We start from the raw sequence: 22,282 nt of genomic DNA, 5'->3' as shown, positions 1-22,282 counted from the left end.
ATTTATGTGACCAATAAAATGTGATTTGGATTTGACACACAGAAACACTCTCCCTCCTTCCCCTCTCTTACCTGTCCTCCTCTGTGGCGTGATGTTTCTCTAGTTCCCAGACCCGGTCAGGTGAGTAGTCCCACTCCACCTCCTCTGCGCTGATGAAGTAGCGAACCACGGACGAGCCAGGGGAGTGAGCGTGTTTCACGTTGCTCTCGGAGCAGGGCTTCACAGAGTACTGCTGTCTCATCCCTCCATTATAGTGGTCAGTCACTCTGCAGCTCACCTCAAATACACCTAGAGGTCAGGGGTAAGAAGCCGGGGTAAGAGGTCAGGGGTTAGAGGTCAGGGGTTAGAGGTCAGGGGTTAGAGGTCAGGGGTTAGAGGTCAGGGGTTAGAGGTCAGGGGTAAGAGGTCGGGGGTAAGAGGTCAGGGGTAAGAAGTCAGGGGTAAGAGGTCATGGGTAAGAGGTCAGGGGTAAGAGGTCAGGGGTAAGACGTCAGGGGTAAGACGTCAGGGGTAAGAGGTCAGGGGTAAGAGGTCAGGGGTAAGAGGTCAGGGGTTAGAGGTCAGGGGTAAGAGGTGTGAAAAACAAATTATTAATGTCCATGTAGACAACAGTGTTCCCCTCGTCAGCAGCATCACAGAGTTTAAATCTGAAACATGGAGTCACTATATACATGAAGTCACTATATACATGAAGTCACTATATACATGAAGTCACTATATACATGAAGTCACTATATACATGAAGTCAGGGCTATATACAGTGAAGTCAGGCTATATACATGGAGTCACTATATACATGAAGTCACTATATACATGAAGTCACTATATACATGAAGTCACTATATACATGAAGTCACTATATACATGAAGTCACTATATACATGAAGTCACTATATACATGAAGTCACTATATACATGACAGTTGTCTGTCTTACTCAGTTTATTTTGATTTATTTAACCAGGCAAGTCAGTTAAGAACTAATTCTTATTTTCAATGAAGGCATACCGGAGAACAGTGGGTTTAACTGCCTTGTTCAGGGGCAGAATGACAGATTTGTACCTTTTCAGCTCAGGGGATTCAATCTAGCAACACTCTAACCACTAGGCTACCTGCCACCCCTCCAATCTAACCACTAGGCTACCTGCCGCCCCTCCAATCTAAAAACTAGGCTACCTGCCGCCCCTCCACTCTAACCACTGGGCTACCGCCTCCCCTCCACTCTAACCACTAGGCTACCTGCCGCCCCTCCACTCTAAACCACTAGGCTACCTGCCGCCCCTCCACTCTAACCACTGGGCTACCTGCCACCCCTCCACTCTAACCACTGGGCTACCTGCCACCCCCTCCACTCTAACCACTGGGCTACCTGCCACCCCCCTCCACTCTAACCACTAGGCTACCTGCCGCCCCTCCACTCTAACCACTAGGCTACCTGCCGCCCCTCCACTCTAACCACTAGGCTACCTGCCACCCCTCCACTCTAACCACTGGGCTACCTGCCACCCCCTCCACTCTAACCACTGGGCTACCTGCCCCCCCTCCACTCTAACCACTAGGCTACCTGCCTCCCCTCCACTCTAACCACTAGGCTACCTGCCACCCCTCCACTCTAACCACTAGGCTACCTGCCTCCCCTCCACTCTAACCACTAGGCTACCTGCCGCCCCTCCACTCTAAACCACTAGGCTACCTGCCGCCCCTCCACTCTAACCACTAGGCTACCTGCCTCCCCTCCACTCTAACCACTGGGCTACCTGCCGCCCCTCCACTCTAACCACTGGGCTACCTGCCCCCCCTCCACTCTAACCACTAGGCTACCTGCCGCCCCTCCACTCTAACCACTAGGCTACCTGCCGCCCCTCCACTCTAACCACTAGGCTACCTGCCGCCCCTCCACTCTAACCACTAGGCTACCTGCCGCCCCTCCACTCTAACCACTAGGCTACCTGCCGCCCCTCCACTCTAACCACTAGGCTACCTGCCGCCCCTCCACTCTAACCACTAGGCTACCTGCCGCCCCTCCACTCTAACCACTAGGCCACCCTGCCGCCCCTCCACTCTAACCACTAGGCTACCCGCCGCCCCTCCACTCTAACCACTAGGCTCCCCGCCTCCCCTCCACTCTAACCACTAGGCTACCCGCCGCCCCTCCACTCTAACCACTAGGCTACCCGCCTCCCCTCCACTCTAACCACTAGGCTACCTGCCGCCCCTCCACTCTAACCACTAGGCTACCCGCCGCCCCTCCACTCTAACCACTAGGCTACCTGCCGCCCCTCCACTCTAACCACTAGGCTACCTGCCGCCCCTCCACTCTAACCACTAGGCTACCTGCCGCCCCCTCCACTCTAACCACTAGGCTACCCGCCACCCCTCCACTCTAACCACTAGGCTACCCGCCTCCCCTCCACTCTAACCACTAGGCTACCTGCCGCCCCCTCCACTCTAACCACTAGGTTACCCGCCACCCCTCCACTCTAACCACTAGGCTACCCGCCTCCCCTCCACTCTAACCACTAGGCTACCCGCCGCCCCTCCACTCTAACCACTAGGCTACCCGCCGCCCCTCCACTCTAACCACTAGGCTACCCGCCGCCCCTCCACTCTAACCACTAGGCTACCCGCCACCCCTCCACTCTAACCACTAGGCTACCCGCCGCCCCTCCACTCTAACCACTAGGCTACCTGCCCCCCCTACACTCTAACCACTAGGCTACCTGCCTCCCCTCCACTTTAACCACTAGGCTACCCGCCACCCCTCCACTCTAACCACTAGGCTACCCGCCGCCCCTCCACTCTAACCACTAGGCTACCTGCCCCCCTCAAACTCTAACCACTAGGTTACCTGCCTCCCCTCCACTCTAACCACTAGGCTACCTGCCTCCCCTCCACTCTAACCACTAGGCTACCTGCCGCCCCTCCACTCTAACCACTAGGCTACCTGCCGCCCCTCCACTCTAACCACTAGGCTACCCGCCGCCCCTCCACTCTAACCACTAGTCTAGGCTGCCGCCCCTCCACTCTAACCACTAGGCTACCTGCCGCCCCTCCACTCTAACCACTAGGCTACCTGCCGCCCCTCCACTCTAACCACTAGGCTACCTGCCGCCCCTCCACTCTAACCACTAGGCTACCTGCCGCCCCTCCACTCTAACCACTAGGCTACCTGCCGCCCCTCCACTCTAACCACTAGGCTACCTGCCGCCCCTCCACTCTAACCACTAGGCTACCTGCCGCCCCTCCACTCTAACCACTAGGCTACCTGCCGCCCCTCCACTCTAACCACTAGGCTACCTGCCCCCCTCCACTCTAACCACTAGGCTACCTGCCTCCCCTCCACTCTAACCACTAGGCTACCTGCCGCCCCTCCACTCTAACCACTAGGCTACCTGCCTCCCCTCCACTCTAACCACTGGGCTACCTGCCACCCCCCTCCACTCTAACCACTAGGCTACCTGCCGCCCCTCCACTCTAAACCACTAGGCTACCTGCCGCCCCTCCACTCTAACCACTAGGCTACCTGCCTCCCCTCCACTCTAACCACTGGGCTACCTGCCACCCCCCTCCACTCTAACCACTGGGCTACCTGCCACCCCCTCCACTCTAACCACTAGGCTACCTGCCGCCCCTCCACTCTAACCACTAGGCTACCTGCCGCCCCTCCACTCTAACCACTAGGCTACCTGCCGCCCCTCCACTCTAACCACTAGGCTACCTGCCGCCCCTCCACTCTAACCACTAGGCTACCTGCCGCCCCTCCACTCTAACCACTAGGCTACCTGCCGCCCCTCCACTCTAACCACTAGGCTACCTGCCGCCCCTCCACTCTAACCACTAGGCTACCTGCCGCCCCTCCACTCTAACCACTAGGCTACCTGCCGCCCCTCCACTCTAACCACTAGGCTACCTGCCGCCCCTCCACTCTAACCACTAGGCTACCTGCCGCCCCTCCACTCTAACCACTAGGCTACCTGCCCCCCCTCCACTCTAACCACTAGGTTACCCGCCACCCCTCCACTCTAACCACTAGGCTACCCGCCTCCCCTCCACTCTAACCACTAGGCTACCTGCCGCCCCCCTCCACTCTAACCACTAGGTTACCCGCCACCCCTCCACTCTAACCACTAGGCTACCCGCCTCCCCTCCACTCTAACCACTAGGCTACCCGCCGCCCCTCCACTCTAACCACTAGGCTACCCGCCCGCCCTCCACTCTAACCACTAGGCTACCCGCCGCCCCTCCACTCTAACCACTAGGCTACCCGCCGCCCCTCCACTCTAACCACTAGGCTACCCGCCGCCCCTCCACTCTAACCACTAGGCTACCTGCCGCCCCTCCACTCTAACCACTAGGCTACCCGCCCCCCCTACACTCTAACCACTAGGCTACCCGCCTCCCCTCCACTCTAACCACTAGGCTACCCGCCGCCCCTCCACTCTAACCACTAGTCTACGCGCCGCCCCTCCACTCTAACCACTAGGCTACCTGCCGCCCCTCCACTCTAACCACTAGGCTACCTGCCGCCCCTCCACTCTAACCACTAGGCTACCTGCCGCCCCTCCACTCTAACCACTAGGCTACCTGCCTCCCCTCCACTCTAACCACTAGGCTACCTGCCTCCCCTCCACTCTAACCACTTGGCTACCTGCCGCCCCTCTCCACTCTAACCACTAGGCTACCTGCCGCCCCTCTCCACTCTAACCACTAGGCTACCTGCCCCCCTCCACTCTAACCACTAGGCTACCTGCCACCCCTCCACTCTAACCACTAGGCTACCTGCCGCCCCTCCACTCTAACCACTAGGCTACCTGCCCCCCCTACACTCTAACCACTAGGCTACCTGCCTCCCCTCCACTCTAACCACTAGGCTACGTGCCCCCCCTAAACTCTAACCACTAGGCTACCTGCCTCCCCTCCACTCCACTCTAACCACTAGGCTACCCGCCGCCCCTCCACTCTAACCACTAGTCTACGCTGCCGCCCCTCCACTCTAACCACTAGGCTACCTGCCGCCCCTCCACTCTAACCACTAGGCTACCTGCCGCCCCTCCACTCTAACCACTAGGCTACCTGCCGCCCCTCCACTCTAACCACTAGGCTACCTGCCGCCCCTCCACTCTAACCACTAGGCTACCTGCCGCCCCTCCACTCTAACCACTAGGCTACCTGCCGCCCCTCCACTCTAACCACTAGGCTACCTGCCCCCCCTACACTCTAACCACTAGGCTACCTGCCGCCCCTCCACTCTAACCACTAGGCTACCTGCCACCCCTCCACTCTAACCACTAGGCTACCTGCCTCCCCTCCACTCTAACCACTAGGCTACCTGCCGCCCCTCCACTCTAACCACTAGGCTACCTGCCGCCCCTCCACTCTAACCACTAGGCTACCTGCCGTCCCTCCACTCTAACCACTAGGCTACCTGCCGCCCCTCCACTCTAACCACTAGGTTACCTGCCTCCCCTCCACTCTAACCACTAGGCTACCTGCCGCCCCTCCACTCTAACCACTAGGTTACCTGCCTCCCCTCCACTCTAACCACTAGGCTACCTGCCGCCCCTCCACTCTAACCACTAGGCTACCTGCCGTCCCTCCACTCTAACCACTAGGCTACCTGTAGTAGCTGACATGTATAGTGTTGAGTCATCAGCATTCATAGACACACTGGTTTTACTCAAAGCCAGTGGCATGTCGTTAGTAAAGATGGAAGATTTGTTTAAGTGCTGTGCTTGTTGAATGTCCTTCCCTATAAGTGTGCTGAAAGTCAATTTGTTTACTGTAAAACAGCATTGTATCTGGTCAAACACCATTTTTTCCAGAAGTTTACTAAGGGTTGGTAACAGGCGGATTGGTGGGCTATTTGAGCCAGTAAAGGGAGCTTTACTATTCTTAGGTAGCGGAATGACTTCACCTTCCCTCCAGGCCTGAGGGCACACGCTTTAGTAGTAAACCAGGAGCAGCAATATAGTGTCACTTTGGTTTACGTTCAAATCTCCAATTTAGACGTTCCTACTTCCTTTGGTCAAGTGTTCTTAAAGGTAAGAGATCACAAAGAGGTGGGATGTGAGGTCACGTCAGTGAGGTCATCCATTTAAAAACAACAGGAACTCTCTGGACACTGCCGTGTGTGTGTGTGTGTGTGTGTGTGTGTGTGTGTGTGTGTGTGTGTGTGTGTGTGTGTGTGTGTGTGTGTGTGTGTGTGTGTGTGTGTGTGTGTGTGTGTGTGTGTGTGTGTGTGTGTGTGTGTGTGTGTGTGTGTGTGTGTGTGTGTGTGTGTGTGTGTACGTACCAGGTGTGTGTGGCAGCATGCTGACAGCAGCCGTGGTGTGGGGGAACAGGCTGAGTGTATCTCTGGTTGTACCATGTCTCTGGAAGGTGTTGCCCTCCCAGTAAACCCCATGGATATCCACCTCCGTACCCAGCCCAAAGGTGTACCAAAAAACCCTGTCCCCGGAACACATGTCCAGGCCTGGAAGGTTCCCGTACATGAAGCCGTTCACCGCTGAGAGAGGAGGGAGAAATTATATCAACAACTAGACCACTGTGAGATAGGAGGGAAGGGAGAGAGGAGAGAAGGGAGGAGAAGGGAGGGGAGAGGAGGAGAGGAGGGGAGAGGAGGAGAGAGAGGAGGGAGAATAAAAAGACACTGTGAGAGAGAAGAGAGGAGGGGAGAGAGAAGAGAGGAGGGGAGAGAGAAGAGAGGAGGGGAGAGAGAAGAGAGGAGGGGAGAGGAGGGGAGAGAGAAGAGAGGAGGGGAGAGAGAAGAGAGGAGGGGAGAGAGAAGAGAGGAGGGGAGAGGAGGGGAGAGAGGAGAGAGGAGGGGAGAGGAGGAGAGAGGAGGGGAGAGGAGGGGAGAGAGGAGAGAGGAGGGGAGAGGAGGGGAGAGAGGAGAGAGGAGGGGAGAGGAGGGGAGAGAGGAGAGAGGAGGGGAGAGGAGGAGAGAGAGGAGAGAGAGGAGGGGAGAGAGGAGGGGAGAGAGGGGAGAGAGGAGAGAGAGAGAGGAGGGGAGAGAGAAGAGAGGAGGGGAGAGGAGGAGAGAGAGGAGAGAGAGGAGGGGAGAGAGGAGAGAGAGGGGAGAGAGGAGAGAGAGAGAGGAGGGGAGAGAGAAGAGAGGAGGGGAGAGGAGGAGAGAGAGGAGAGGAGGTGGGGAGAGAGGAGGAGGGGAGAGAAGAGGGGAGAGAGGAGAGACATGAGAGGAGGGGAGAGAGGAGAGACAGGAGAGAGGAGGAGAGACAGGAGAGAGAGGAGGGGAGAGAGAAGAGAGAGGAGGGGAGAGAGAGGAGAGGAGAGAAGGAGAGAGAGGAGGGGAGAGAGGAGAGGGAGGGAGGAGACACAGGAGAGAGAGGAGCGGAGAGGCAGGAGAGAGAGGAGAGACAGGAGAGAGAGGAGCGGAGAGAGGAGAGACAGGAGAGAGAGGAGAGGAGAGAGAGGAGGGGAGAGAGGAGAGACAGGAGAGAGGAGAGGTGAGAGAGGAGGGGAGAGAGGAGAGACAGGAGAGAGGAGAGGTGAGAGAGGAGGGGAGAGAGAGGAGGGGAGAGAGGAGAGGGAGGGAGGAGAGACAGGAGAGAGAGGAGAGGAGAGGCAGGAGAGAGAGGAGAGAGGAGAGGCAGGAGAGAGAGAGGAGGGGAGGAGAGAGAGGAGGGGAGAGAGGAGAGGGAGGGAGGAGAGACAGGAGAGAGAGGAGAGGAGAGGCAGGAGAGAGAGGAGAGGAGAGGCAGGAGAGACAGGAGAGGAGAGAGAGGAGGGGAGAGAGGAGAGACAGGAGAGAGGAGAGGAGAGAGAAGAGAGAGGAGAGAGGAGGAGAGACAGGAGAGAGAGGCAGGGAGAGAATATCAACTACTCTTCTCAGAGGAGATATAGAAAATAGTAGAAAGTTGACGGCAACGATAATAAAATAGCTGAACAGGTGCTAACTAATGGAAAAGACAGTTCTGCACTATAAGTATAGTGTGCGTGTTTCATACCGTGCATATTGTTGCTCTCCTGAAAGTCTTCGTTGTCTGGGTCTGACTGGTCTGACCCGTAGGTCTCTATGTTCCTCTGAAGGTACCAGCTCAGGTTCTCATCCATGACAGAGAACAGCAGGAATAACTCCCTATCCACCTTCCTCTGCACCACACACACACACACACACACACACACACACACACACACACACACACACACACACACACACACACACACACACACACACACACACACACACACACACACACACACACACACACACACACACACACACACACACACACACACACACACACACACACAGATATGATAAGAGCAATGCTGTGATGTGTGTGTGCGCTTGTAACTATGTCATGTATGTTACCATGAATGTTACCATGTATGTTACCATGAATGTTACCATGTATGTTACCATGAATGTTACCATGAATGTTACCATGTATGTTATCATGCATGTTACCACATACAGTTGAAGTCGGAAGTTTACATACACCTTAGCCAAATACATTTCATCTCAGTTTTTCACAATTCCTGACATTTAATCCGAGTAAAAATTCCCTGTCTTAAGTCAGTTAGGATCACCACTTTATTTTAAGAATGTGAAATGTTAGAATAATAGTAGAGAGAATGATTTATTTCTGCTTTTATTTATTTTGTCGCATTCCCAGCATTTGGTAGCAACGGTTGTTGCAAGGAGAGGACCAAGGTGCATCATGGTACGTGTTCATGATGGTATTTATTAAAACTGAACACTGAATCAAAAACAAAGTGGAACAAAACGCAACAGCTCTACAAGACAGAAAACAACTACCCACAAAAACCCTGTGGGAAAAGGCTGCCTAAGTATGGCTCCCAATCAGAGACAACGATAGACAGCTGTCCCTGATTGAGAGCCATACCCGGCCAAAACAAAGAAATACACAAAACATAGAAAACGGAACATAGAATGCCCACCGTAGTCAAAATAGAGAATAAAAACCTCTATGGCCAGGGCGTGACACAGGTAGCCTTTCACAAGCTTCCCACAATAAGTTGGGTGAATTTTGGCCCATTCCTCCTGACAGAGCTGGTGTAACTGAGTCAGGTTTGTAGGCCTCCTTGCTCGCACACACTTTTTCAGTTCTTCCCACAAATTCTCTATGGGATTGAGGTCAGGGCTTTGTGATGGCCACTCCAATACCTTGACTTTGTCGTCCTTAAGCCATTTTGCCACAACTTTGGAAGTATGCTTGGGGTCATTGTCCATTTGGAAGACCCATTTGCGACCAAGCTTTAACTTCCTGACTGATGTCTTGAGATGTTGCTTCAATATATCCACATAATTTTCACTTTCTCATGATGCCATCTATTTTGTGAAGTCCCTCCTGCAGCAAAGCACCCCCACAACATGATTCTGCCACCCCCGTGCTTCACGGATGGGATGGTGTTCTTCGGCTTGCAAGCCTCCAACTTTTTCCTCCAAACACAACGATGGTCATTATGGCCAAACAGTTCTATTTTTGTTTCATCAGACCAGAGGACATTTCTCCAAAAAGTACAATCTTTGTCCTCATGTGCAGTTGCAAACCGTAGTCTGGCTTTTTTTATGGTGGTTTTTGAGCAGTGGCTTCTTCCTTGCTGAGCGGCCTTTCAGGTTATGTCGATATAGGACTTGTTTTACTGTGGATACAGATACTTTTGTACCTGTTACTTCCAGCGTTTTCATAAGGTCCTTTGCTGTTGCTCTGGGATTGATTTGCACTTTTCCCACCAAAGTACATTCATCTCTAGTGTAACGGCCATCTTAGGAAGTGGACCAAAATGCAGCGGGTACGTGAATGCTCATCTTTATTTTATGACTTATTACTTGGTATTCACAGAGGTATTATCTGGTACTCGTGGCGTGACTAGGTATTCACAGAGGTATTATCTGGTACTAATGGTGTGACTAGGTATTCACAGAGGTATTATCTGGTACTCATGGTGTGACTAGGTATTCACAGAGGTATTATCTGGTACTCATGGTGTGACTAGGTATTCACAGAGGTATTATCTGGTACTAATGGTGTGACTAGGTATTCACAGAGGTATTATCTGGTACTCATGGTGTGACTAGGTATTCACAGAGGTATTATCTGGTACTCGTGGTGTGACTAGGTATTCACAGAGGTATTATCTGGTACTCATGGCGTGACTAGGTATTCACAGAGGTATTATCTGGTACTCATGGCGTGACTAGGTATTCACAGAGGTATTATCTGGTACTCATGGTGTGACTAGGTATTCACAGAGGTATTATCTGGTACTCGTGGCGTGACTAGGTATTCACAGAGGTATTATCTGGTACTCATGGCGTGACTAGGTATTCACAGAGGTATTATCTGGTACTAATGGTGTGACTAGGTATTCACAGAGGTATTATCTGGTACTCATGGCGTGACTAGGTATTCACAGAGGTATTATCTGGTACTCATGGTGTGACTAGGTATTCACAGAGGTATTATCTGGTACTCATGGCGTGACTAGGTATTCACAGAGTTATTATCTGGTACTTATTGTACCTTCTAACTTACTTGTACATACCTATACAGCGTCTACCACCAAGCCATAAGACTGCTGAACTATTCATCAAATGGCTACCAGGACATTTTGTGACTGTGTATTTACTGATTAAGTATGTTGTACTTTCTTGCTTTGTTACTAGTAAGTACATTTAAGCAGTGGTAGGAACCAAAATATTTTTTTTTATTGTTCTGTTGAATTGTTCTGACCTGCAAAATAAAGTTCTGAACCGGTTCAAACCCCCAAAAGTACTGGTTTATATAGTTCCTTTCTGTTCCTTCTCAAACCTCAAACTTCACCAGGGATAGACCAGCTCACTATAGACCGTTGTTTTAGCCTAGCCAGCTACAGTTGTTTTAGCCTAGCCAGCTATAGTTGTTTTAGCCTAGCCAGCTATAGTTATAGCCTAGCCAGCTATAGTTGTTATAGCCCAGCCAGCTACAGTTGTTTTAGCCTAGCCAGCTATAGTTGTTTTAGCCTAGCCAGCTATAGTTGTTATAGCCCAGCCAGCTACAGTTGTTTTAGCCCAGCCAGCTACAGTTGTTATAGCCCAGCCAGCTATAGTTGTTTTAGCCTAGCCAGCTATAGTTGTTTTAGCCTAGCCAGCTATAGTTGTTATAGCCCAGCCAGCTATAGTTGTTATAGCCCAGCCAGCTATAGTTGTTATAGCCCAGCCAGCTATAGTTGTTTTAGCCTAGCCAGCTACAGTTGTTTTAGCCTAGCCAGCTATAGTTGTTTTAGCCTAGCCAGCTACAGTTGTTTTAGCCTAGCCAGCTACAGTTGTTATAGCCCAGCCAGCTACAGTTATTTTAGCCCAGCCAGCTACAGTTGTTTTAGCCTAGCCAGCTACAGTTGTTATAGCCCAGCCAGCTACAGTTGTTTTAGCCCATCCAGCTCCAGTTGTTTTAGCCTAGCCAGCTATAGTTGTTTTAGCCTAGCCAGCTATAGTTGTTTTAGACTAGCCAGCTATAGTTGTTTTAGACTAGCCAGCTACAGTTGTTTTAGCCCATTCAGCTACAGTTGTTTTAGCCCATCCAGCTACAGTTGTTTTAGCCCATCCAGCTACAGTTGTTTTAGCCCATCCAGCTACAGTTGTTTTAGCCCATCCAGCTACAGTTGTTTTAGCCCATCCAGCTACAGTTGTTTTAGCCTATCCAGCTATAGTTGTTTTAGCCTATCCAGCTGTAGTTGTTTTAGCCTAGCTAGCTGTAGTTGTTTTAGCCCAGCCAGCTACAGTTGTTTTAGCCTAGCCAGCTACAGTTGTTTTAGCCTAGCCAGCTACAGTTGTTTTAGCCTAGCCAGCTATAGTTGTTTTAGCCTAGCCAGCTATAGTTGTTTTAGCCTAGCCAGCTATAGTTGTTTTAGCCTAGCCAGCTACAGTTGTTTTAGCCTAGCCAGCTATAGTTGTTTTAGCCTAGCATCTTGTTATGACATCATTACCTGAATTAGGCCCACTGAATTATACCTAGGAGGAGCGGCTTCTATGGAAGAACTTTGAATGTCTTTGAACTTTCAAGAGATGGACCAGAGCTAGCTAGCTAACTAACAAGCTTGTGTGTGCAGAGCGACACCAGAATTAAAAACATGTCTTAATCCAACGTGAAACGTGATAACTACAGTATCCGTAACTAGCATTGAAAAAGTCAATCCATTCTTCTCCAATTAAAAATGTCAGTTTGGCACAAATGCTGCCATCTATCCACGGTTTCTGGTTTGGTTAAGTTCTAATCATCACAGTGGGAACAACTCACTTCCTGATGAACCCAGTCACAGTAGGAACTACGTCCTCTATCCACTTCCTGATGAACCCAGTCACAGTAGGAACTACGTCCTCTATCCAATTCCTGATGAACCCAGTCACAGTAGGAACTACGTCCTCTATGCAATTCCTGATGAACCCAGTCACAGTAGGAACTACGTCCTCTATCTACTTCCTGATGAACCCAGTCACAGTAGGAACTACGTCCTCTATCCACTTCCTGATGAACCCAGTCACAGTAGGAACTACGTCCTCTATCCACTTCCTGATGAACCCAGTCACAGTAGGAACAACATCCTGTATGCACTTCCTGATGAACCCAGTCACAGTGGGACCTACGTCCTCTATCCACTTCCTGATGAACACAGTCACAGTGGGACCTACGTCCTCTATCCACTTCCTGATGAACCCAGTCACAGTAGGATCAACGTCCTCTATGTACTTCCTGATGAACCCAGTCACAGTGGGACCTACGTCCTCTATGTACTTCCTGATGAACCCAGTCACAGTGGGATCAACGTCCTCTATCCACTTCCTGATGAACCCAGTCACCGAGTCAGTGTATACATCGATATTATTCCCAGAGGTTGAACAGTCCTGAACAGTCCAGAACAACATTGAACAGTCCTTACCACGGGTGCTTCCTGCTTAAGTTTCTGCATATAGGCGGGGAGGAGCAGTATGAATGCGTGGTCAGATTTCTAGAAGGGAAGGCGGTGGGAGGTCCTTGTAACCATCTCAGAAGGAAGACTAGCAATGGTTAAGAACGCTCTTGCCGCGAGTAGCAAAGGAGATGTGTTGATAGAATTTCCAGAGCGTTTTCCTCAGATTTACTTTATTAAAGTCACAAGGTACAAACAAATTCAGTCTCAAGGTATGTGTATTCCAAGTCCAGTGTAGTTCCTTGAGAGCTGTTGTTGTGTCAGCCTGTGGTGGAATGCGGTCGGCATTTGTTGGTGAGGTATTCAGATCGGGAGAACAAATGGACTTGAGTTCCTGTATGTTACCACAATCACACCATGAGATGTTAATCATGAGACATACCCCGACATCTCTGTTTCCCTGAGAGATTTTTTGTTCCGGTCCACGTGATGGACGGAGAAGCCCCGCTGGTTGAATGGATGAGGGGCAATATATCCAGAGAGATCCTGCGTTTCCGTAAAAACGCATTGTTAGTCTCTTATGTCTCTTTGGAAGGACATCCTCGCCCTGAGCTCATCTATTTTATTGTTCAAAGGACTGAATGTCAGATAATAATATACAACGCAAGACCAAGATCCCACTCATCCTTCTCAGGTAGAAACGTTTTGGAGTATCACCTGGGATAGATGGGGCTGCCTCGGGTAGTCCAAACAAAGGATCCAGGTCCAGGACGTCAAATTTCTGGGTGAATTTCTGGTGAGTAACTGCCGATCTAATTTCCCCCCCCCCAAAAAAAGTTATTTTTGTGTGTGTGTGGACTGTACCTGTTTGCCGTGGTCCCCCAGTGTTCCAGGTCTACAGACCAGTAGTGGTCCGGTGAGGCCAGCGTTGGTGTCCTCTACAGGGGAGGAGCCAGAGTAGTACAGGTAGGACAAACAGGGAGGGTCAGAGAGGGAGGGACCATCCAACACCTGCCAGGTATAGGTGAACCTGGAGCCTGGAGACACAGCCGAGCCTGGCTTCTCTACACCTGGGGAAACATTAAATAAACACACGCAGCACAGCCAGTCAGAAGAACAAGGTATCATAACTGATGTACGCCTTGCACTAGTGAGCGTGTGTGTGTGTGTGTGTGTGTGTGTGCGTGTGTTTCTCACCGTCTTGGTAACTGGTTCCCTGGTATTGCTTGTCGAAGTGGAGGCCGTGAGGCTGGATGCTGTAGTTTCTGTCTGCCTTGTTCAGAAACACCACCTGCAGGATGTCCCCAACCTCAGCCCTCAGCACTGGGCCTAAAGAGAGACAGGGATGAGAGAGAGAAAGACAGAGAAATCATTTTTGCCATTTAGCTGAAACTTTTATCGAAAGCAGTTACCGGTCATGTGTGCATACATTTTAAATATGGGTGGTCCCGGGAATCGAACCCACTACCCTGGTGTTATAAGCACCATGTTCAACCAACTGAGCTACAAAGGGCCCCAATGAGATGAGAGAGAGTCACAGAGAAACAGAGAGAGAGAGGGGGGGAGTGACAGCAGGCTCTTACCCAGTATTCCCAGGTGTTGTGTTTCAGGGGTGAGAGGTTGTCTGGTAGTGAAGGTGTCGTCTGTGTAGCCCCGATACACCGCCTTCATATAGCGACCGCCTATCCTGCCATCGCCACTACCGAAGAACACCTCAGAGGGACTGGGAGGAGGAGGAGGAGGAGGAGGAGGGGATGAGACAGAGAGGAGAGGGGGATGAGACAGAGAGGAGAGGGGGATGAGACAGAGAGGAGAGGAGGACGAGACAGAGAGGAGAGGGGGACGAGACAGAGAGGAGAGGGGGACGAGACAGAGAGGAGAGGGGGACGAGACAGAGAGGAGAGGGGGACGAGACAGAGAGGAGAGGGGGACGAGACAGAGAGGAGAGGGGGACGAGACAGAGAGGAGGACGAGACAGAGAGGAGGATGAGACAGAGAGGAGTGTGAGGGAGAGATTGATGTGTGTGTGTGTGTGTGTGTGTGTGTGTGTGTGTGTTACCTGTCAGGCAGTGTGAGGGAGAGGTTGGTGTGTGTGTGTGTGTGTGTGTGTGTGTGTGTGTGTGTGTGTGTGTGTGTGTGTGTGTTACCTGTAGGGCAGTGTGACGGAGAGGTTGGTGTGTGTGTGTGTGTGTGTGTGTGTGTTACCTGTCGGGCAGTGTGAGGGAGAGATTGGTGTGGTGTGTGTGTGTGTGTGTGTGTTACCTGTCGGGCAGTGTGAGGGAGAGGCTGGTTTGGATGTCCATCCCGGTAGGAGCATAGTCCCAGGTGACAATCTCTGCTGCCAGGTAGTACTTCCTGACTGGGCCAGGAGGGGGGGCTGCTGAGGGGCTGACATCATTATCACAGGATACCACCTCATACAGCGCCTGCATACCGGCTGATACAACACACAACACACACACACACACACACACACACACACACACACACACACACACACACACACACACACACACACACACACACACACACAGGACAGAGTTAGAGCAGGCCAGAGTTATACAGTCTGTCATTAAGAACCACATCGCGAACTGAACTCTTATCCTTGGAAGGAACACTTCCTGGTTGGAACCTACTGTCACATCTAACTAGGTCTAGAGGATAGGGGTCAGAGGTCAGGTGACTCACCCTGTAGATGGTCGTTGACCTGACAGCTCAGCAGCCATTTCCCGGTCGCCGAGGGAACCATCGCCGCGGTGACGAAGGTCGCCGGGAAAAGGCTGAGCGTGTCGGCACGGTGACCGCGGTCCAATAGGGTGTTGCCCTGGAAGTAGGCAGAGTGTATGTCCACCTCGTTGCCCATCCCAAACAGGTGCCATGCCACCGTGCGACCCTGGCACAGCTCCATGTGAGGCAGGTTACCATACATATACCCATTTATGGCTGAGGAAAGGAGAGGAGGAAGAGATTAGAGGAGGAGAGGAGAGGAGGAGGAGGACAGGTAGATGAGGAGGAGGGGAGGAGGAGGGGAGGAGTAGGAGCGGTGGATGAGGAGGAGGGGAGGAGGAGAGGAGGAGGAGAAGGATGGAAAGAGGAGGAGGAGGAGGAGGAGGATGCTGAGGAGGAGATTAGAGGAGGAGGAGAGGAGAGGGATGGAAAGAGGAGGAGGAGGAGGATGATGAGGAGGAGAGGAGGAGGAGGAGATTAGAGGAGGAGGAGAGGGATGGAAAGAGGAGGAGGAGAGGGATGGAAAGAGGAGGAGGAGGAGGAGGATGATGAGGAGGAGATTAGAGGAGGAGGAGATTAGAGGAGGAGGAGAGGAGAGGGATGGAAAGAGGAGGAGGAGGAGGATGATGAGGAGGAGAGGAGGATGAGGAGAGGATGAGGAGGAGAGGAGGAGGAGGAGAGAAGAGATACAGATAGTTTCAAGTTCACCACGCTGTCCCAGGCGTCGTAGTGAACAGACCAAGGCGCAGCGTAGATAGCGCTCATTCTTCATTTATTATAGGAGAACACTTAAACAGAACAAATAACAACGTCCAACAGTTCCGTCAGGTACCCAGACTATAACGGAAAACAACCAACCCACAAAACCCAAAGGGAAAACAGGCAGCCTAAGTATGGCTTCCAATCAGAGACAACGAAAGACACCTGCCTCTGATTGGAAACCATACTCGGCCAAACATGGAAAACGAAACATAGAAATAGAAAACTAGAACCAAATCCCCCTAGAAACAAACAAACCCCCAAAACACACAAAACAACCCCCCCCTGCCACGCCCTGACCATTCTACTATGGCAAAATGACCCCTTGTCACTGGTCAGGACGTGACACACGTGAACAGGATACAACAGGTGTAAAACAGTACAGCGACATTCTTACCTTGAGACCTCTTTCCCAACAATGCAGTAATAATAATAATAATAATAATAGAAGATATAAATAAAAAACTAATTCATGCCTTACCTTTGAAGATCTTCTTCTGTTGGCACTCCAATATGTCCCATAAACATCACAAATGGTCCTTTTGTTCGGTTAATTCCGTCGTTATATCTCCAAAATGTCAATTTATTTGGCGCGTTTGATTCAGAAAAACACCGGTTCCAACTCGCCCAACATGACTACAAAATATCTCATAAGTTACCTGTAATCTTTTTCCAAAACATTTAAAACAACTTTCCTAATACAACTTTAGGTATTTTAAAACGTAAATAATCGATAAAATTTGAGACGGGATAAACTGCGTTCAATAGCGGATAAAATGAAAGTGGAGCGAGCTTCAGGTCACGCGCCCCAAACAAAACAGTCCACTTGGCTATACACCCAGAAAGGAAATGGCTACTTCTTCCTTTCTCAAAGGAAAAACATCAACCAATTTCTAAAGACTGTTGATATCTAGTGGAAGCCATATGAACTGCAACCAGATGCCTCAGAAATCTAGATTCACATAGAAAACCAATTGAAAACAGTCACCTCAACAACCAAAAATTCCTGGATGGTTTGTCCTCGGGGTTTCGCCTGCCAAAATAAGTTCTGTTATACTCACATACATACTTTTAACAGTTTTAGAAACTTTAGAGTGTTTTCTATTCAAATCTACTAATTATATGCATATCCTCGCTTCTGGGCCTGATTAGCAGGCAGTTTACTTTGTGCACGCTTTACATACGGACGTGAAAATACCGCCCCTTAGCCCGAAGTGGTTAAATTCAAGGGTTCACATACTTTTCCCACCCTGCACTGTGAATGTTTACACTGTGTGTTCAATAAAAGACATGAAAACTGTATAATGGTGTGTGTGTTATTAGATTAAGCAGACTGTGTTTGTCTATTGTTGTGACTTAGATGAAGATGAGATCAAAGTTGATGACCAATTTATGCAGAAATCCAGTTAATTCCAAAGAGTTCACATACTTTTTCTTGTCACTGTACATGTAAACAGGAGTAACAAATAGATACATGTTGTAGTAATGGTAATCAATAATCATTGAACAGCAGTGTAATGGAGTACTAAATCTAATCAATAATCATTGTAGTAACAGGAGTACTAAATCTAATCAATAATCATTGAACAGCAGTGTAATGGAGTACTAAATCTAATCAATAATCATTGAACAGCAGTGTAATGGAGTACTAAATCTAATCAATAATCATTGAACAGCAGTGTAATGGAGTACTAAATCTAATCAATAATCATTGAACAGCAGTGTAATGGAGTACTAAATCGAATCAATAATCATTGAACAGCAGTGTAATGGAGTACTAAATCTAATCAATAATCATTGTAGTAACAGGAGTACTAAATCGAATCAATAATCATTGAACAGCAGTGTAATGGAGTACTAAATCTAATCAATAATCATTGAACAGCAGTGTAATGGAGTACTAAATCTAATCAATAATCATTGAACAGCAGTGTAATGGAGTACTAAATCTAATCAATAATCATTGAACAGCAGTGTAATGGAGTACTAAATCTAATCAATAATCATTGAACAGCAGTGTAATGGAGTACTAAATCTAATCAATAATCATTGAACAGCAGTGTAATGGAGTACTAAATCTAATCAATAATCATTGAACAGCAGTGTAATGGAGTACTAAATCTAATCAATAATCATTGAACAGCAGTGTAATGGAGTACTAAATCGAATCAATAATCATTGAACAGCAGTGTAATGGAGTACTAAATCTAATCAATAATCATTGAACAGCAGTGTAATGGAGTACTAAATCGAATCAATAATCATTGAACAGCAGTGTAATGGAGTACTAAATCTAATCAATAATCATTGAACAGCAGTGTAATGGAGTACTAAATCTAATCAATAATCATTGAACAGCAGTGTAATGGAGTACTAAATCTAATCAATAATCATTGAACAGCAGTGTAATGGAGTACTAAATCGAATCAATAATCATTGAACAGCAGTGTAATGGAGTACTAAATCTAATCAATAATCATTGAACAGCAGTGTAATGGAGTACTAAATCTAATCAATAATCATTGAACAGCAGTGTAATGGAGTACTAAATCTAATCAATAATCATTGAACAGCAGTGTAATGGAGTACTAAATCTAATCAATAATCATTGAACAGCAGTGTAATGGAGTACTAAATCTAATCAATAATCATTGTAGTAGCAGCGTTGGTTGTGTCTGAGTGGATGGAGACGTGTGGATGGGCATAGAGTGGATAGTCTGTGAGACAAGGAGAGCATCTAATAGTCTTATGGCCAGAAGACAAAAGCTGTTTAGTAGTCTGTTCGTCTGAACCATGATGCACCGGTACCGCCTGCCAGACGGGAGCATGGAGAACAGTCCATGACTTTGGTGGCTGGAGTCTTTCGCAAATCTTTTCGTGCCTTTCTCAGACACCGCCTGGCATGTACGTCCTGGATGGCTGCTGTCTTCACCACCCTCTGTAGGGTCTTGGGCGGTGCAGTTGCCATACCAGACGGTGATACAACCAGTCAGGATGCTCTCAATGGTGCAAGTGTAAAAGTTAATGAGGATCTGAGGGGCCATTCCAAATCATTTCAGCTTCCTGAGGAAGAAGAGGCCTTGCCATGCCTTCTTTACGACTGTTCTGGTATGAGAGGACCATGTTAAGTCCTCGGTGATGTGGACACAGAGGAACTTGAAGCTCTTGGCCCTCTCCCCTGCGGCCACGTCAATGTGGATGGGGATGTGCACCCCCCCCCCCATTTCCTGTAATCCACAATCAGCTCCTTGGTCTTGCAGACGTTGAGTGAGAGGAGTTTATCCTGGCACCACACTGCCAGGTCTCTGACCTCTTCCCTGTAGGCTGTCTCATCACCGTTGTGTAATCAGCAAACTTGATGATGGAGTTGGAGTCATGTGTGGCCACACAGCCGTGGGTAAACAGGGAGTACAAGAGGTCCTGTGTTGAGGGTCAGGCAACACTCACCACCTGGGGTCATCCTGTCAGGAAGTTCAGGATCCAGTTGCAGAGGAAGGTGTTCAGTCGCAGGGTCTCGAGCTTAGTGACGAGCTTTGAGGGCACTATGGTGTTGAACGCTGAGCTGTAGTCGATGAAGCGCATTCTCACATAGGTGTGCCTTTTTTTTCCAGGTGGGAAAGGGGCAGTGTGGAGTGGAATTGAGATTGCATCGTCTGTAGATCTGTTGGAGCGGGTCTAGGGTTTCTAGCATGGCGGAGATGATGTGTGCCATAACCAGCCTTTCAATTGACTTCATGATTACAGATGTTAGTGCTACAGGGAGGTAGTCATTGTGGCAGGTAGCCTTAGAGTTCTTGGGAAACAGGAATGATTACAGACTGGGACAAGGAGAGGTTGTAAAGATGACTGCCAAGCTGGTCTGTGCATGCTCTGAGAACGAGCCCTGGAATAACATCTGGCGAGTGTTGACCACATTCAAAACCTTACTCACGTAGGCTTCGTAGAGCGAGATCACCTAGTCCTCTGGGACGGCGGGGGGCCTCATGCATGGCCCAGTGTTGTTTTTGTCAGGGTATGCATACAATGCATTGCATCGTTGGATATATCACGGCTAGGTCTACCTATGTAATCCGTAATGGACTGTAGACCGTGTCACATATGTCGAGCGTCGGCGCCATAGGATTCCACCTTGTTGCCATATATTGTCCTTTTGCCTGTTTGATGGCTCTGCGGACGTAGTAGTGGGACTTCTTGTACGTGTCCTCAGCCGTAGCCTCGAGGGTAGCTGCGATAGCCCTGTGTGCAGTAGCTCTGTCCTTTAGCTTAGCACGTAGCTCAGTGTTAATCCAGGGCTTTTGATTGGGGAAGAGCAGAACCTTCACTGTGGGGACAACGTTGGGCGATGCATTTCTTGATGAAGCCCGAGATGAAGGAGGTTAGCTCGTCAACGCTATCGGCGGAGTCCCGAAAACATATTCCAGACAGCGCTAGCAAAGCAGTCCTGCAACATAGCCCCCGATTCGGAGGACCATTTCTCTACAGAGCACATCGCGGGGTACTACCCGTTTGAGCTTCTGTTTTGTAAACAGGAAGCAGGAGTATAGAGGCATGATCTTATTTGCCAAAAGGGGGACGAGGGAGGGTCTTAAATGCTTGCTTGTGTGTAGAGTAACAGTGGTCTAGGACTATAACTTTATCACCCCTAGAGGTGTAGGAGAAGTGATGATAAAAGTTAGGCGTCACGGAATAAATAAAATAAAAAAATCGCCGGCAACAAGAAAAGCAGCCTCCGGGTACATGACTTCCTGCTTGTTTACAGCCTCGTACAGTTTGTTAATTGCAAGCTTGTTGCTGTTGTTGTCCTGAGGTGGAATGTATACAGTAGTCACGAGAACAGCTGAAAACTCTCCTGGGAGGCAGAAGGGTCGGCAATGGACCATCAGCTATTTCAAGACGGGCGAACAATGGGTTAAAGCTTCTACTGCACTGGAGTCTGCACACCATCTGTTACCGATAATCCATTCAGGACATGGGGAGACGAGACGAGAGGAGACATTCTGTCACAGTATTCAGCCTGCTAGTCAGAACATTCAGTACATGGGGAGACGAGACGAGAGGAGACATTCTGTCACAGTATTCAACCTGCTAGTCAGAACATTCAGTTTATAAAATGACAGATTAGAAGATCTGAGAACTTATCTCCTTTTATTACCAGTCACAAAGTATATCATGTAAAAGTCCTGGCAAGACGACAACAAGAAGATGGAAAGACACAAACAATGGTGTTGCCCATAACTGACATAGTTCCCAGCAGTGACAAGAGGGTGGGACAATGTGAACAGACTAAAACCCCCAGCCTTGCCGTGTGATTATGACTCTGTCATCTAGTAGTGATATCTTCATATCTTTTCCACCATTTCACTTCCACCACTTGATTGTCTTTAATTGAATGTTTTCTTGTTTGAACAGGTTGGCTAATTGGCTTCTCTCACTAATTGCCTGAATCGGACACAGGTGTGTAAATGTTTGCTGGAGAAATGCCATTAGGGAGTTGGAGCACCTCTACACCCTCAGTAGACTGAAGAGATTTAACCTGCGCACACACAGCTCTGTTAAAACCTCTCTCTCTCACAGACAGCTCTGTTAAAACCTCTCTCTCTCACAGACAGCTCTGTTAAAACCTCTCTCTCACACACAGCTCTGTTAACTCTCTCTCTCTCTCACAGACAGCTCTGTTAACTCTCTCTCTCACACACAGCTCTGTTAAAACCTCTCTCTCACACAGCTCTGTTAAAACCTCTCTCTCACAGACAGCTCTGTTAAAACCTCTCTCACAGACAGCTCTGTTAAAACCTCTCTCACAGACAGCTCTGTTAAAACCTCTCTCTCACAGACAGCTCTGCTAAAACCTCTCTCTCACAGACAGCTCTGCTAACTCTCTCTCTCACAGACAGCTCTGCTAACTCTCTCTCACAGACAGCTCTG

The 22,282-nt window shown here is 49.5% G+C and overlaps 1 protein-coding gene across 3 annotated transcripts in view; it reads right to left on the bottom strand.

The window, feature by feature from the left end:
• LOC106563910 (ferroxidase HEPHL1) overlaps positions 1-22,282 on the bottom strand; it is an 80,830-nt gene that overhangs the window by 14,602 nt on the left and 43,946 nt on the right. For all 3 annotated transcript variants that reach the window (XM_045690272.1, XM_045690274.1, XM_045690273.1), the window contains 8 exons: positions 15,560-15,814; positions 15,134-15,308; positions 14,455-14,594; positions 14,069-14,200; positions 13,736-13,941; positions 7,966-8,110; positions 6,291-6,503; positions 72-288 (listed from right to left, as the gene is read on the bottom strand). In XM_045690272.1, coding sequence (XP_045546228.1) covers positions 72-288; positions 6,291-6,503; positions 7,966-8,110; positions 13,736-13,941; positions 14,069-14,200; positions 14,455-14,594; positions 15,134-15,308; positions 15,560-15,814 — 1,483 coding nt within the window. The remainder of the gene's footprint in view (positions 1-71; positions 289-6,290; positions 6,504-7,965; positions 8,111-13,735; positions 13,942-14,068; positions 14,201-14,454; positions 14,595-15,133; positions 15,309-15,559; positions 15,815-22,282) is intronic.

The sequence above is a fragment of the Salmo salar genome, chromosome ssa11, assembly GCF_905237065.1.
Source record: "Salmo salar chromosome ssa11, Ssal_v3.1, whole genome shotgun sequence".
In the NCBI taxonomy this organism is placed as follows: domain Eukaryota; kingdom Metazoa; phylum Chordata; class Actinopteri; order Salmoniformes; family Salmonidae; genus Salmo; species Salmo salar.
This window is presented reverse-complemented; position numbering and strand designations above follow the sequence as displayed.